Source organism: Scyliorhinus torazame, chromosome 21, assembly GCF_047496885.1.
Source record: "Scyliorhinus torazame isolate Kashiwa2021f chromosome 21, sScyTor2.1, whole genome shotgun sequence".
In the NCBI taxonomy this organism is placed as follows: Eukaryota; Metazoa; Chordata; class Chondrichthyes; order Carcharhiniformes; family Scyliorhinidae; genus Scyliorhinus; species Scyliorhinus torazame.
Window position 1 is genome coordinate 34674821 of NC_092727.1, and position 13417 is coordinate 34688237.

At 47.9% G+C, this 13417-nt stretch overlaps 1 protein-coding gene across 2 annotated transcripts in view; it reads left to right on the plus strand.

The window, feature by feature from the left end:
- Positions 1-13417, plus strand: part of LOC140398247 (galactosylgalactosylxylosylprotein 3-beta-glucuronosyltransferase 1-like) — a 305288-nt gene that overhangs the window by 281786 nt on the left and 10085 nt on the right. For both annotated transcript variants that reach the window (XM_072486684.1, XM_072486682.1), the window contains one exon: positions 12050-12144. In XM_072486684.1, coding sequence (XP_072342785.1) covers positions 12050-12136 — 87 coding nt within the window. In that variant the 3' untranslated portion in view covers positions 12137-12144. The remainder of the gene's footprint in view (positions 1-12049; positions 12145-13417) is intronic.

Genomic DNA, 13417 nt, shown 5'->3' on the forward strand with positions numbered 1-13417 from the left:
ATACCCTTTCTATAATATTACATTTCAGGTTTTCTTTTAATCTGTTGTGGTGCTTGACATTTAATTTATTTTCCTAATGAACTTCATTTTCAGTGACAGAAAAATATAAATATAATCACCTCAGGAAAGGGAAAGATAGCCTTTGGAGGGTCTCATTTACTCAAATTGTTCTGATGAAGCATTCCCAACAAATTGTCAACTTGCTTTTCTTCTTCCTCTTTGATCCATCATGTTTTCAGTTAACATTTCATAGAATCGTAGAATTTACAGAGCAGAAGGAGGCCATTCGGCCCATCGAGTCTGCATCGCCTCTTGGAAAGAGCACCCTACTTAACCCCACACCTCCACCCTATCTCTGTAACCCAGTAACCCCACCTCACCTTTTTGGACACGCAGGGCAATTTATCATGGCCAATCCACCTAACCTGCACATCTTTGGACTGTGGGAGGAAACCGGAGTACCCGGAGGAAACCCACGCAGACACAAGAGAATTTCTCATGAGATAAACAAAACAGTTATATCATTTCTCACTTTTCCTCTCTTTAAAAAGTCCACTTTGGTGATCTGGGTATTCGTCCCATTTGTTTTATTTAATATTAGGCCCTCTAGCCCTCACCCATTACAACCCTTCACTCCCACCTCATGCCTGCCCACACATGCCCCATCCATGCCAACCTATGCCTCTCTACCCACCCCCAATGTCTCCTCTTACCCTCCATGCCAATCTATCCCCATCCACCCTACCCCAAAGGCACCTAATACTCTCCATGCCAACCTATGGCACTCTGATGTCCATTCACCCTGTTTCAAAAGAATAATGGATGTCTGGACTCTCAGTCAAGTATGAGACTTGGTTGCAGGCCCAGATATTCACTATGTTGTTGAAACAGTTGGGCCCAAGGTGAAACATTGCTTTATTGACAGTTTCTTCTTCTTTGGCTTATTTTGTCAAATATTTAAACATACTGGGAAGTTCTGAGGAACAAAGGGACCTTGGAGTATGTGTCCATCGATCCCTGAAGGCAGAAGGGCAAGTTAATAGGGTGGTGAAAAGGCATATGGGACACTTGCCTTTATCAATCGCTGCACAGATTACAAAAGCAGGGAGGTCATGTTGGAGTTGTACAGAACCTTGGTGAGGCCACAGCTGTGTGCAATTCCGGTCGCCACATAATAGGAAGGATGTGATAGCACTGGAGTGGGTGCAGAGGTGATTCACCAGGATATTGCCTGGGATGGAACATTTAAGTTGTGATGAGAGGTTGGATAGGCGTGGGTTGTTTCTGCTGGAATAAAGAAAACTGAAGGACAATGTGATTGAGATGTACAGGATTATGAAGGACATGGATAGGGTGGATAGGGAGCAGCTGTTCCTCTTAGTTGAAGGGTCAGTTACAAGGGGTCATGAAGTTCAAGGTGAGGGGTAGGACGTTTAAGGAGGACTTGAGGAAAAACCTTTTTATCCAGAGGGTGGTGACGGTCTAGAATGCACTGGATGGGAAGGTGGTAGAGGCAGGTTGCCTCACATCCTTTAAAAATTACCTGGATGAGCACTTGGGTTGGCACATCATAACATTCAAGGCTATGGGCAAGTGCTGGCAAATGGGATTAGATAGGTAGGTCAGGTGTTTTTCATGCATCAGTGCAGACCCAATGGCCTCTTCTGCACTGTATTATTCTGTGATTCTGATAGAGGTGGCAAATGCTCATAGTTTCTGCTTCTGATATTCTAATTGTATAATGATTTACACTTTTATAGGGCTACAGCAAAAAGTTTTTTTTAAAGAAATTTATGAATGAGTGACTGTTTATAAGCTTTTCCACACATGCCACTGTTACTATAGGCTTTATTGGTTCTGCACAAAGTGTTTACCTTGAATGGGCATGGGAATGCCATAGGTTGGTATGGGGACATGAGGAACCATTATAGGTGGTGTAGGGTGGCATGGATGGTATGGGGGATATTGGAGGTGGGTGGAGGGGCACAGGTTGGCATGGAATGTATAAAGGGTAATTGTTTTGGGTGTAGGCAGATAGGTTGACATGGAGCGTATGATGAGCCATTGGGCTGAGTGGGAGGGCATAGCTTGGCGCGGGAGGTACTGGTGAGACATTCTAAACTTGCCTTTCAAAAGGTTCCTTCATCAAGACTACGGTTCATGATACCTTGGAGGAGCTGTGAACCCTGACACCCTAAAAATCTGTCCCTACTCCACTAAAATTGCTGGGGGCTAGGAGATGATGATCACAGAGTCAACCAAGTCCCGAGTTAAGGGTGAGGACTTACAACCCATTCCAGCCTGCACCTTATCCCAAACTGACGAAAAGTGCAGGTGCCTGGAATCAGGCTGGGGATCCCGGAATCAAGTGCCACCTATTGGCTGGGATTCTCCGTTCCTATTTTTGGCAGGCGGAAAAGCCGGTGAAAGCAGAGAGTCCAACGGGAGTCCCCAAACAGCTTTTACGCCAGGGGGACTTCCCACTCAGATTGTCCCTGCCAATGGCCTAATGGGGTTCCTGCCATGAACAGTTATCATAGATTTACATCTCATTGGCAGGCGACCCCGCTGTATTATTCTTCCATGTTAGGACATCCTGTTGGCAAGGCTTACAACAGGTCTGGACCGAAAGAGCCTGCCAAAGGCACACACGTAGGTACAGAGGGAGGGGGTCATGCATGGGCAGTAACTTGACACTGCGCCCGAGCAGTGGGACTCACCTCCAGGAGTTACTTTGACTAAGTGTCAAAAAATATGGCAATATTAACACTCAGACAAAATATGATCAAATTCCGCCCATTATCTCTAAAGGCCACAGAGTCTCCCAGACTCCATAAAAGTTCAGCCAATAGTCATTGTTGTAAAGTAGGAAGGTGGCAGGCAATTTGAGCACAGCAAATTCCAACAGTCAGCAAGTGACCATGGCCAGATAATCTGTTTTTGAGATATTGTATGATGGGTAAATATTGGCCAGGACAGCAGAGATAAAGCCCCTCCTTTTCTTCAAACTATTGTCGGGAGATCTTTTACATCCACTCAAGCAAGTAGATAAGGTCGCAGTTTAAAGTTTATTTCAAAAGACCGGATAGTTTTGTAATTCCAGATAATGAACCTTTGCTGCTTAAATGCTTCAAATGAACTGAGGAACATTGCAAGTTTCTATTCCATAATCACCCAGGGCAGCATTAAAGATCAAGACATGATGAAGCAACTGGGGACAGAAAACCACCAGAATAAGAATTGCCTCCACAAAAAAGAGCCTATACCGACAAAGTATAGGTGATCAGTTTAGATAACAATTTGATCCCTTTGTTAAAAACAGTTGATGTGCTGTGGTGACTACCACTTGTGGAGGCTTTCAAGGAAAGCTATGGATACAACAGGACTGTAATCTCCTGAATATGTATCTTGGACACAATTCTTTAACAATCAGTATCTGACAATTAATTTAATCAACTGTTTGAACCAGGGTATTGCAGACAGGAAACTGTAGAACCCATAGATTCTATGCATGCTTTTCATACAGCAGATGTTAAAGAGCTGCAGAATGTTCCTGCATGATGTTTCACAAATAAAGTTATTCCCTTTGTCACGGACTTAATGTATTTTCTCTCTGACTGCACATTTGCAGTATGTTTTGTATGGAAAGTAGTGTGTCTTTTCGTATCACTGGAGTGTGTATTCAAATTAAATAACTCAACAGCAAACTTTTGTAATTTTAAAATATACATAGCCTGAATTAGCGCAATGTTACATATTTTGCCACACACACACATACCAAATAGTGCACTTTCTCAAATTACAGTTCCTTCAGATGATTTAGTCTCTCATGTGGAAGGCCCGTTGTTGTTTGAATTAACTCAATGCTTTCAAGTTGAAATGAGGGTAAAGCGAAGGGTTCACAGCAGGTAGTGACGTTTTTTTTGTAGTTGAACATCTAGGATGCTGGTTCTCAGATGAATTTGAAACTGGAACAGAGTATAATATTTTGGCTGCTTGATGGCTTGCAGCGTGTTATAGAGCCAGACTCTCAGACTGGCTGATGACTAATAGTTCTGAAGTATCTGCTGGATATTGGGGTGTTAAGGGTATATAACCTGAAACCATTTTTGATCACATGGTGACTTAACACCTCTGAGGCCCACCTCACACCCTGCTGTGAACCTTTTGCTTTATCTTCTGATTTGGATGGGATAGGCCATTGCAATACAATGGGGCGTTGATAGTGGTCATTGAGTTTTGATCTTATTTTTCACCAGTGAAACATGGAGACAGACAGTCTGGAAAATCCGCTGTCTTTTGCCCATCCTTAAACAATGAGATGTGTGAATTGCACAGGTGGCTGAGGTACCCTTACCCATATTCATATTTAATTAGGTATTCACCGGAGACAGTGCAGCACGGTGGTGCAGTGGGTAGCACTGCTGCCTCACGGCGCCGACGTCCCAGGTTCGATCCCGGCTCTGGGTCACTGTCCGTGTGGAGTTTGCACATTGTTCCCGTGTTTGCGTGGGTTTCACCCCCACAACCCAAAGATGTGCCTGGTAGGTGGATTGGCCACGCTAAATTGCCCCTTAATTGGAAAAAAATGAATTGGGTACTCTAAAATGTATTCACCGGACACGTGATACACTCTGCATTCCAAATGTCAAAAGACACATGATTTGCAGCAGCCATCTTAATGATTCATTCGTATCCATTTTAAACAAATAAAAGACAGTTCCAGGAGTTTCCATATGAGCATAGTTCATACTTAAAGTAATAATGATGAAATGCCTTTGATGCGATCATCAATTCACACAAGATGATTAGCAGAAGTGAACAGTGGTTTTAATAAGCTAGATCTGTGCCTGCCTCCGACTGCTCTTTACTGAGTGCCGCCTACAGGCTGCAGGTTTATATACCATCCCCGAGGGGACAGAGCCACAGGTGGAGCCCACAGGGGCATCAACATAATACAGTACAATACAGTGGTGAATTGCAGTAGCAATACGTTCACCACATTCACCCCCTGTTAAAAATTGAAGTCCAGCGGGGGTGAAGTGGGTTCACATATCGAGTCTGTCTTAATCATTCTCTGTGATCGCTTCAGCTCCGGCTTCGGTTTGTAGGCCGTGTAGAGGCAGGGGCGGTGTTCAGGATCCCCAGGGGGGCAGCTAGTAGCCTGCCGTGAGGGATTCGGTTGGTGGTGATAGGCGGTGTAGAGGGTGGCGCATTGGTGATGGTCGCTGGGGAACCGGCGGGTGGCAGATCCTGGAGGGAGACTGTATCCTGTCGTTCGTCGCGGTGCGCCACGTAGGCATACTGAGGGTTGGCATGTAGGAGCTGGACCCTCTCGACCAGGGGGTCGGACTTATGGCTCTTCACGTGCTTCCGGAGGAGGACAGGCCCCTGTGTTGTCAGCCAGGATGGAAGCGAGACCCCGGAGATGGACTTCTTGGGGCAGACAAATAGACGGTTGTGAGGGGTCTCGTTCGTGGCTGTGCAGAGGAGCGACCGAATGGAGTGGAGCGCGTCGGGGAGGACATCCAGCCAGTGGAAAACCGGGAGACTTCTAGACCGTAGGGCCAGAAGGACGGCCTTCCATGCCGTCGCGTTCTCCCTCTCCACCTTTCCGTTTCCCTGGGGGTTGTAGCTGGTATTCCTGCTCGAGGCAAGGCCCTTACCGAGCAGGTACTGACGCAGCTCATCACTCATAAAAGAGGAGCCCTGGTCACTGTGGACGTAAGTGGGGAAACCGAACAGGATGAAGATGCTGCGCAGGGCCTTAATGACAGTGGCCGCGGTCACGTCGGGACATGGGACGGCAAAGGGGAAACGGGAGTACTCGTCAACGACAGTGAGAACGTACACGTTGCAGTCAGTGGGGGGAAGGGGCCCTTTGAAAGTGATGCTGAGGCGCTCAAGCGGGTGGGAGGCCTCCACCAGTGGGCCTTGTCTGGCCGATAGAAGTGCGGCTTGCACTCCGCGCAGACTTGGCAGTCCCTGGTCATGGACCTGACCTCCTCGGTGGAGTAGGGCATGTAGCGGGCCTTGATGAAATGGAGAAGCCGGGTGACTCCCGGGTGACAGAGGTCATTGTGGATGGCCCGAAGTCGGTCATGCTGCATGCTGGCGCATGTGCCACGGGACAGGGCATCTAGGGGCTCATTGAGCTTCCCAGGACGATACACGATATTGTAATTATAGAGTTCGATTCTCCACCTCAAGATCTTATCATTCTTGATTTTGCCCCGCTGTGTGTTGTTGAACATAAAGGCTACTGACCGTTGGTCGGTGACAAGGGTGAATCTCCTACCGGCCAGGTAGTGCCTCCAATGTCGCACACCTTCCACAATGGCTTGAGCTTCCTTTTCGACAGAGGAGTGTCGAATCTCGGATGCATTGAGGGTACGGGAAAAGAAGGCCACGGCCTGCCTGCCTGGTTAAGGGTAGCGGCCAGGGCGACATCTGATGCATCGCTCTCCACCTGGAAGGGTATGGACTTGTCCACCATGTGCATCGCGGCCTTGATAATGTCTGCCTTGATGCGGCTGAAGGCCAGGCGGGTCTCAGTCGTCAGGGGAAAGATGGTGGCTTTGATAAGTGGGCGGGCTTTGTTCGCATAGTTGGGGACCCACTGGGGACATAGCCAGGGATAGCTAGTCGGGTTGTGCGGAAAACGCATTTCTCCTTGTTGTAGGTGAGATTAAGGGATTGGGCGGTTTGGAGGAACTTCTGAAGGTTAGCGTTGTGGTCCTGCTGATCATGGCCGCAGATGGTGACATTATCCAAGTACGGGAACGTAGCCCGCAGCCCGTGCTGGTCAACCATTCGGTCCATCGTTCTTTGGAAGACCGAGACCCCATCGGTGACGCCGAAGGGGATCCTGAGGAAGTGGAAGAGGCGGCCATATGCCTCAAAGGCAGTGTAGTGGTGGTCTTCCGGGCGGATCGGAAGCTGGTGGTATGCGGACTTCAGATCTACCGTGGAGTAAATCCGGTAGTGTGCAATCTGATTAACCATATCCGCTATGCGGGGAAGTGGGTACGCATCGAGTTGCATGTACCTATTTATGTTCTGGCTGTAGTCTACAACCATCCGGTTCTTTTCCCTGGTCCTGACGACCACCACTTGGGCTCTCCAGGGGCTATTACTGGCCTCGATGATCCCCTCTCTCAAGAGCCGCTGCACTTCCGACTTGATAAAAGTCCTGTCCTGGGCACGGTACCGCCTGCTCCTGGTGGCGACGGGTTTACAGTCCGAGGTGAGGTTTGCGAAGTGCGAGAGAGGGGCGACCTTAAGGGTCGCGAGGCTACCTACGGTAAGAGGGGGTCCGCCGACCTTCAGGGTCAGGCTTCTGAGGTTGCACTGGAAATCCAGTCCTAACAAGAGAGGAGCACAGAGATGGGAAAGGACATAAGAGTTTAAAATTGGCGTACTCGGCGCCCTGTATCGCGAGGTTCGCGACACAGTACCCCAGATCTGCACTGAATGTGATCCGGAAGCAAGAGAGATTGTTTGGAACGCAGGGGAAATCTGGAGGGAGCAGTGCCTTAACGTGTCCGGATGGATGAAGCTCTCCATGCTCCCGGAGTCAAACAAACAGGGCGTTTCGTGCCCATTGACCCGGACGGTCATCATGGAGTTCTTGAGGTGCTTGGGTCGTGACTGGTCGAGAGTGGCCGCGCTGCAGGTAGCCGGCCTGGTCGATGGTAGCGAGGTGGTCCCAAGATGGCTGCCAAGATGGCGGCCCCCGTCGGTCGCATGAGTTGGGCGATGTTGAAGATGACGGCCAAGATGGCGGCCCCCATGAGTCGCACATGACGGGCTGGGTTGAAGATGGCGGCCAAGATGGCGGCCCCCATGAGTCACACGTGCCGGTCTGAGTTAAAGATGGCGGCCCTCACTGAGATCACGAGGTGGATGACGCGTCAGAAGGGGGCGGGACCGGCAGGCACGCAGCCACGCTGCGGGGTCTGCGGGCTTGTGAGTCGGGCCTGCGATTTTGGAACTTTGGGTTGGGCCAAGCAGACTTTGGCAAAATGTCCTTTCTTGCCGCAGTCGCTGCAGGTCACGTTCCGAGCTGGGCAACGCTGCCTGGGGTGCTGGTTCTGACCGCAGAAATAGCAAGACAGCCCCCCGGGTTGGGCGGGCAGCCACATGGCACAGGCCTGAGACACCCTCGGGTCGGGTGATGGCCGCACCTCCAGCGCCCACGAGGAAATCGCGTGGTCGGAGGGGAAAGCATTTAGGCTCTGGAAGGCTACCTCTAACGAGGTGGATAGTTTTACCGTCTCTTCTAGGTCAAGGGTGCCCTTTTCGAGCAGGTGCTGTCTGACATAGCTGGACCGGACTCCAGCCACATAGGTGTCCCGGATGGCGAGTTCCATGTGCTGCGAGGCCGTGACATCCTTGTAGTTACAGTTCCGAGCGAGTACCCTCAGGTCGCGTAGATATTCCTCCAGCGATTCCCCGGGGCATTGACGACGTGTGGTGAGGAGGTGCCGCGTGAACACTTCGTTCACCGGCTTCACGTAATGTCTTTTCAGGATCGCGACCGTGTCTGCGTACGTGGTCGCGTCCTCGATTAGTAAAAAGATTCTGTGGCTCACCCGGGCGTTGAGACTCAGCTTGTGTGCCTCGGTGACGGCGGGCAAGGAGGAGGCGGCGAGGTGGACCTCAAAGCAGCGGAGCCAATGTGAGAAGATTCCTTTGGCTTCAGCTGCCTGTGGGTCGAGTTCCAGTCGATCAGGTTTGAGAGCGGCTTCCGTTGCGATATCTTAGCTTATTAAATTGATGCGACCATCAATTGGCGACAATCACTAGAGCAAGGGTAGGTCCGATCAAGGACAGTAGCGGGAGATTGTGTATTGAGTCTGAAGAGATAGGAGAGGTCTTGAACGAGTACTTTTTTTCTGTATTTACAAATGAGAGGGGCGATATTGTTGGAGAGGACAGTGTGAAACAGATTGGTAAGCTCGAGGAAATACTTGTTAGGAAGGAAGATGTGTTGGGCATTTTGAAAAACTTGAGGATAGCCAAGTCCCCCGGCCTGACGGGATATATCCAAGGATTCTATGGGAAGCAAGAGATGAAATTGCAGAGCCGTTGGCAATGATCTTTTCGTCCTCACTGTCAACAGGGGTGGTAACAGGGGATTGGAGAGTGGCGAATGTCGTGCCCCTGTTCAAAAAAGGGACTAGGGACAACCCTGGGAATTACAGGCCAGTTAGTCTTACTTCGGTGGTAGGCAAAGTAATGGGAAGGGTACTGAAGGATAGGATTTCTGAGCATCTGGAAAGACACTGCTTGATTAGGGATAGTCAGCACAGATTTGTGAGGGGTAGGTCTTGCTTTACAAATCTTATTGAATTCTTTGAGGAGGTGACCAAGCATGTGGATGAAGGTAAAGCAGTGGATGTAGTGTACATGGATTTTAGTAAGGCATTTGATAAGGTTCCCCATGGTAGGCTTCTGCAGAAAGTAAGGAGGCATGGGATAGTGGGAAATTTGGCCAGTTGGATAACGAACTGGCTAACCGATAGAAGTCAGAGAGTGGTGGTGGATGGCAAATATTAAGCCTGGATCCCAGTTACCAGTGGCGTACCGCAGGGATCAGTTCTGGGTCCTCTGCTGTTTGTGATTTTCATTAATGACTTGGATGAGGGAGTTGAAGGGTGGGTCAGTAAATTTGCAGATGATACGAAGATTGGTGGCGTTGTGGATAGTAAGGAGGGCTGTTGACGGCTGCAAAGAGACATAGATAGGATGCAGAGCTGGGCTGAGAAGTGGCAGATGGCGTTTAACACTGAAAAGTGTGAGGTTGTCCATTTTGGAAGGACAAATATGAATGCGGAATATAGGGTTAACGGTAGAGTTCTTGGCAATGTGGAGGAGCAGAGAGATCTTGGGGTCTACGTTCATACATCTTTGAAAGTTGCCACTCAAGTGGATAGAGCTCTGAAGAAGGCCTATGGTGTGCTCGTGTTCATTAACAGAGGGATTGAATTTAAGAGCCGTGAGGTGATGATGCAGCTGTACAAAACTTTGGTAAGGCCACATTTGGAGTACTGTGTACAGTTCTGGTCACCTCATTTTAGGAAAGATGTGGAAGCTTTGGAAAAGGTGCAAAGAAGATTTACCAGGATGTTACCTGGAATGGAGAGTAGGTCTTACGAGGAAAGGTTGAGGGTGCTAGGCCTTTTCTCATTAGAACGGAGAAGGATGAGGGGCGACTTGATAGAGGTTTATAATATGATCAGGGGAATAAATAGAGTAGACAGTCAGAGACTTTTTCCCCGGGTGGAACAAACCATTACAAGGGGACATAAATTTAAGGTGAAAGGTGGAAGATATAGGAGGGATATCAGAGGTAGGTTCTTTACCCAGAGAGAAGTGGGGGCATGGAATGCACTGCCTGTAGAAGTAGTTGAGTCGGAAACATTAGGGACCTTCAAGCAGCTATTGGATAGGTACATGGATTACGGTAAAATGATATAGTGTAGATTTATTTGTTCTTAAGGGCAGCACGGTAGCATTGTGGATAGCACAATTGCTTCACAGCTCCAGGGTCCCAGGTTCGATTCCGGCTTGGGTCACTGTCTGTGCGGAGTCTGCACGTCCTCCCCGTGTCTGCGTGGGTTTCCTCCTGGTGCTCATGTTTCCTCCCACAGTCCAAAGATGTGCAGGGTAGGTGGATTGGCCATGATGAATTGCCCTTAGTGTCCAAAATTGCCCTTGGTGTTGGGTGGAGGTGTTGAGTTTGGGTGGGGTGCTCTTTCCAAGAGCCGATGCAGACTCAGGGGGCCGAATGGCCTCCTTCTGCACTGTAAATTCAATGATAATCTATGATTAATCTAGGACAAAGGTTCGGCACAACATCGTGGGCCGAAGGGCCTGTTCTGTGCTGTATTTTCTATGTTCTATGTTAATTCACACGAGACGATTAGCAGAAGTGAACAGTGGTTTTAATTAGCTAGATCTGTGCCTGCCTGCGACTGCTCTGTACTGAGTGCCGCCTACAGGACGCAGGTTTATATACCACCCCCGAGGGAGTGGAGCCACAGGCAGAGCCCACAGGGGCATCAACATAATACAGTACAATACAGTGGTGAATTGCAGTAGCAATACATTCACCACAGCCTTCATTAGACTTAATTGAATTAGAAAGATTGCTGAAATCTGTTCAAAACAAAAATTGATTTTTCTCAGCTGAGAGGAGAGGTTAATAATCTCATAGAGGCCTCTGTATGTGACCTTCTGATAACAATTGCTCGTAGATCATAAGGATTTCTTGGATTTGAATTTCTATCCCTGCAAGGATACAAGGGACCGAGCTGGTCAATATCATGATAACTCCTTTGATGGTCCAGTCATGTACATGAACCAAGAGCCTACCATTGTGTAGCATAACATTTTAGTGCAATGTACCAACCCGTTGATAACATTTTGGAAAGTAATTTACCTTATTTGATTTCACTTAGTAGTGTGCCGGTCCTAATGATGCCAGATTATTGCACAACTTACATGCTATTAAGACATCATAAGACTGGTAACAAGCAGACACAGACTTCAGATAATTGGGGGGAAATTCCAGTGGGGAAAAAAAAGGCAACAAATAAATTTTGCAGCAAATTGCTATGCTCTAGAAAGCATTGCCTGAAGGGGTTGTGGAAGCATCTTCAATAATAACTTCCAAAAGGGAATTAGGCATATACTTGAAAAGGAGAAATTGTCAGGGCAATGGAAAAAGAGTAGGGAAGTGAGACTAATTGGACAGCTCATTCAAAACAGCCGCCACAGAGACTATCAGAGTACAATTTATGACTCTACTCCCTTTGCTTTTTTTTCGAAAATACAAATGAAATTTCATTTTCCATGGATCCCTAATGCCCAGAAAAACTTGCACAATGTGTCAGAGAGAAATGCCTGTAATCTTGGCACACCTCAATGGTTCTTCATGGTTTAAGAATAGGAATAGGTATCAAACTGAGTGCTTTGAAGCTAGAATTTCTACGGGGTGTTATGTTATTCTGGTATTCTTACTTTCATCTTTTCTTTTCCACAGATACTAGTCTGGCACACACGGACTGAGAAACCTGTGCTGGTGAATGAAGGCAAAAATGGCTTCACAGATCCGAACCTGGAAATATAAACGCACAGGTAAATATGAAGAAAGTCGAAGGGACCTGGGGCTTGTGTGTACATTTACAAATCCTTGATGGATGTAGGGCAAGTTGGTATGGCAGATTTGAAAAAAAGTGGAGGATTTGTAAATGGGGATATTAACTGCAAAAACAAGGGAGCCATGCCAAACGTTTAAAATCACTGGCTAGCGCTCAGCTGATAAATTGTGCAAGTTCTCGGGTAACTCACTTTAGGAATAATTGCAAGGGGCGGAACAGGATACAGAGGAAGTTTACCAGGATGATACCAGGAACAATGGGATCCAGATACATTGAGAGATTGGAGAAGCTGGGATTTTTCTCCTTAAGACCAAGGACTAAAGGGATACTTAAAGAGATATTCACATTTCTGTGGAGTCTATTTCCTCATTTCCAAATTTCTGGATGATACAAAGATATGGATGTGGATAGGTTAAGCGAGTGGACAAAAATTTAGCAGATGGAGTATATTGTGGAAAAATGTGAAGTTGCCCACTTGGCAGGAAGAATAGTAAAATAGAATATTACTTAAATGGCGTGAGACTGCAGAACTTTGCGGTCCATGTGGGTCCGTGTACATGAATCATAAAACGTTAGGTGCAAGCAAGTAATTAGGAAGACAAATGAAATGTTAGTTTTTATTGCAAGGGATAGATTATTAAAATAGGGAGGTCGCACTACAATTGTACAATCGGTGCAACTGCAACTGGAGTACTGCATACACTTTGCATCTCCTGACTGAAAGAGGGACATATTTGCATTGGAGGCAGTTTTGAGACTGCCCACAAGGCTGATTCCTCAGATGAAGGGGCTGTCTATTGAGGAAAGCTTAGGATCACTTTTTGGCAAATCTACATATTAGAGCGAGGCTGTGGGTTTCAATGCCTTTGCCTCAGAGACTTTGGGTCAGCGCCATTCAGCACTCCCATAGTGCTTTTGAGCGGGGGCGGTGTCAAGGATCGTTGTGTGGGCCTCGGAGATCGGAACGGCATTTTCACTGGGGAGTCCCGGCGAGCAGAGCTCCCCACTGTGCAAAACGGGGCTATGTGCGGCCTTGGCTGTGCGTTCCCCATTCTGGCCCCTTATTCAATGTGCGTTGAATAGCCATATGTTTCTTGGCACTGTGAGCGCCGGGAAACCTGCGGCTAAACGAGCTCGTCAGGGGAATTTGTTCCATTTTGGGAGAATCGCGTCCAGGATCACAGAATTATTACACCACAGATGGAGGCCATTCTGCCTGACACTAAATGAATTTTTGTTGTCCTATTACA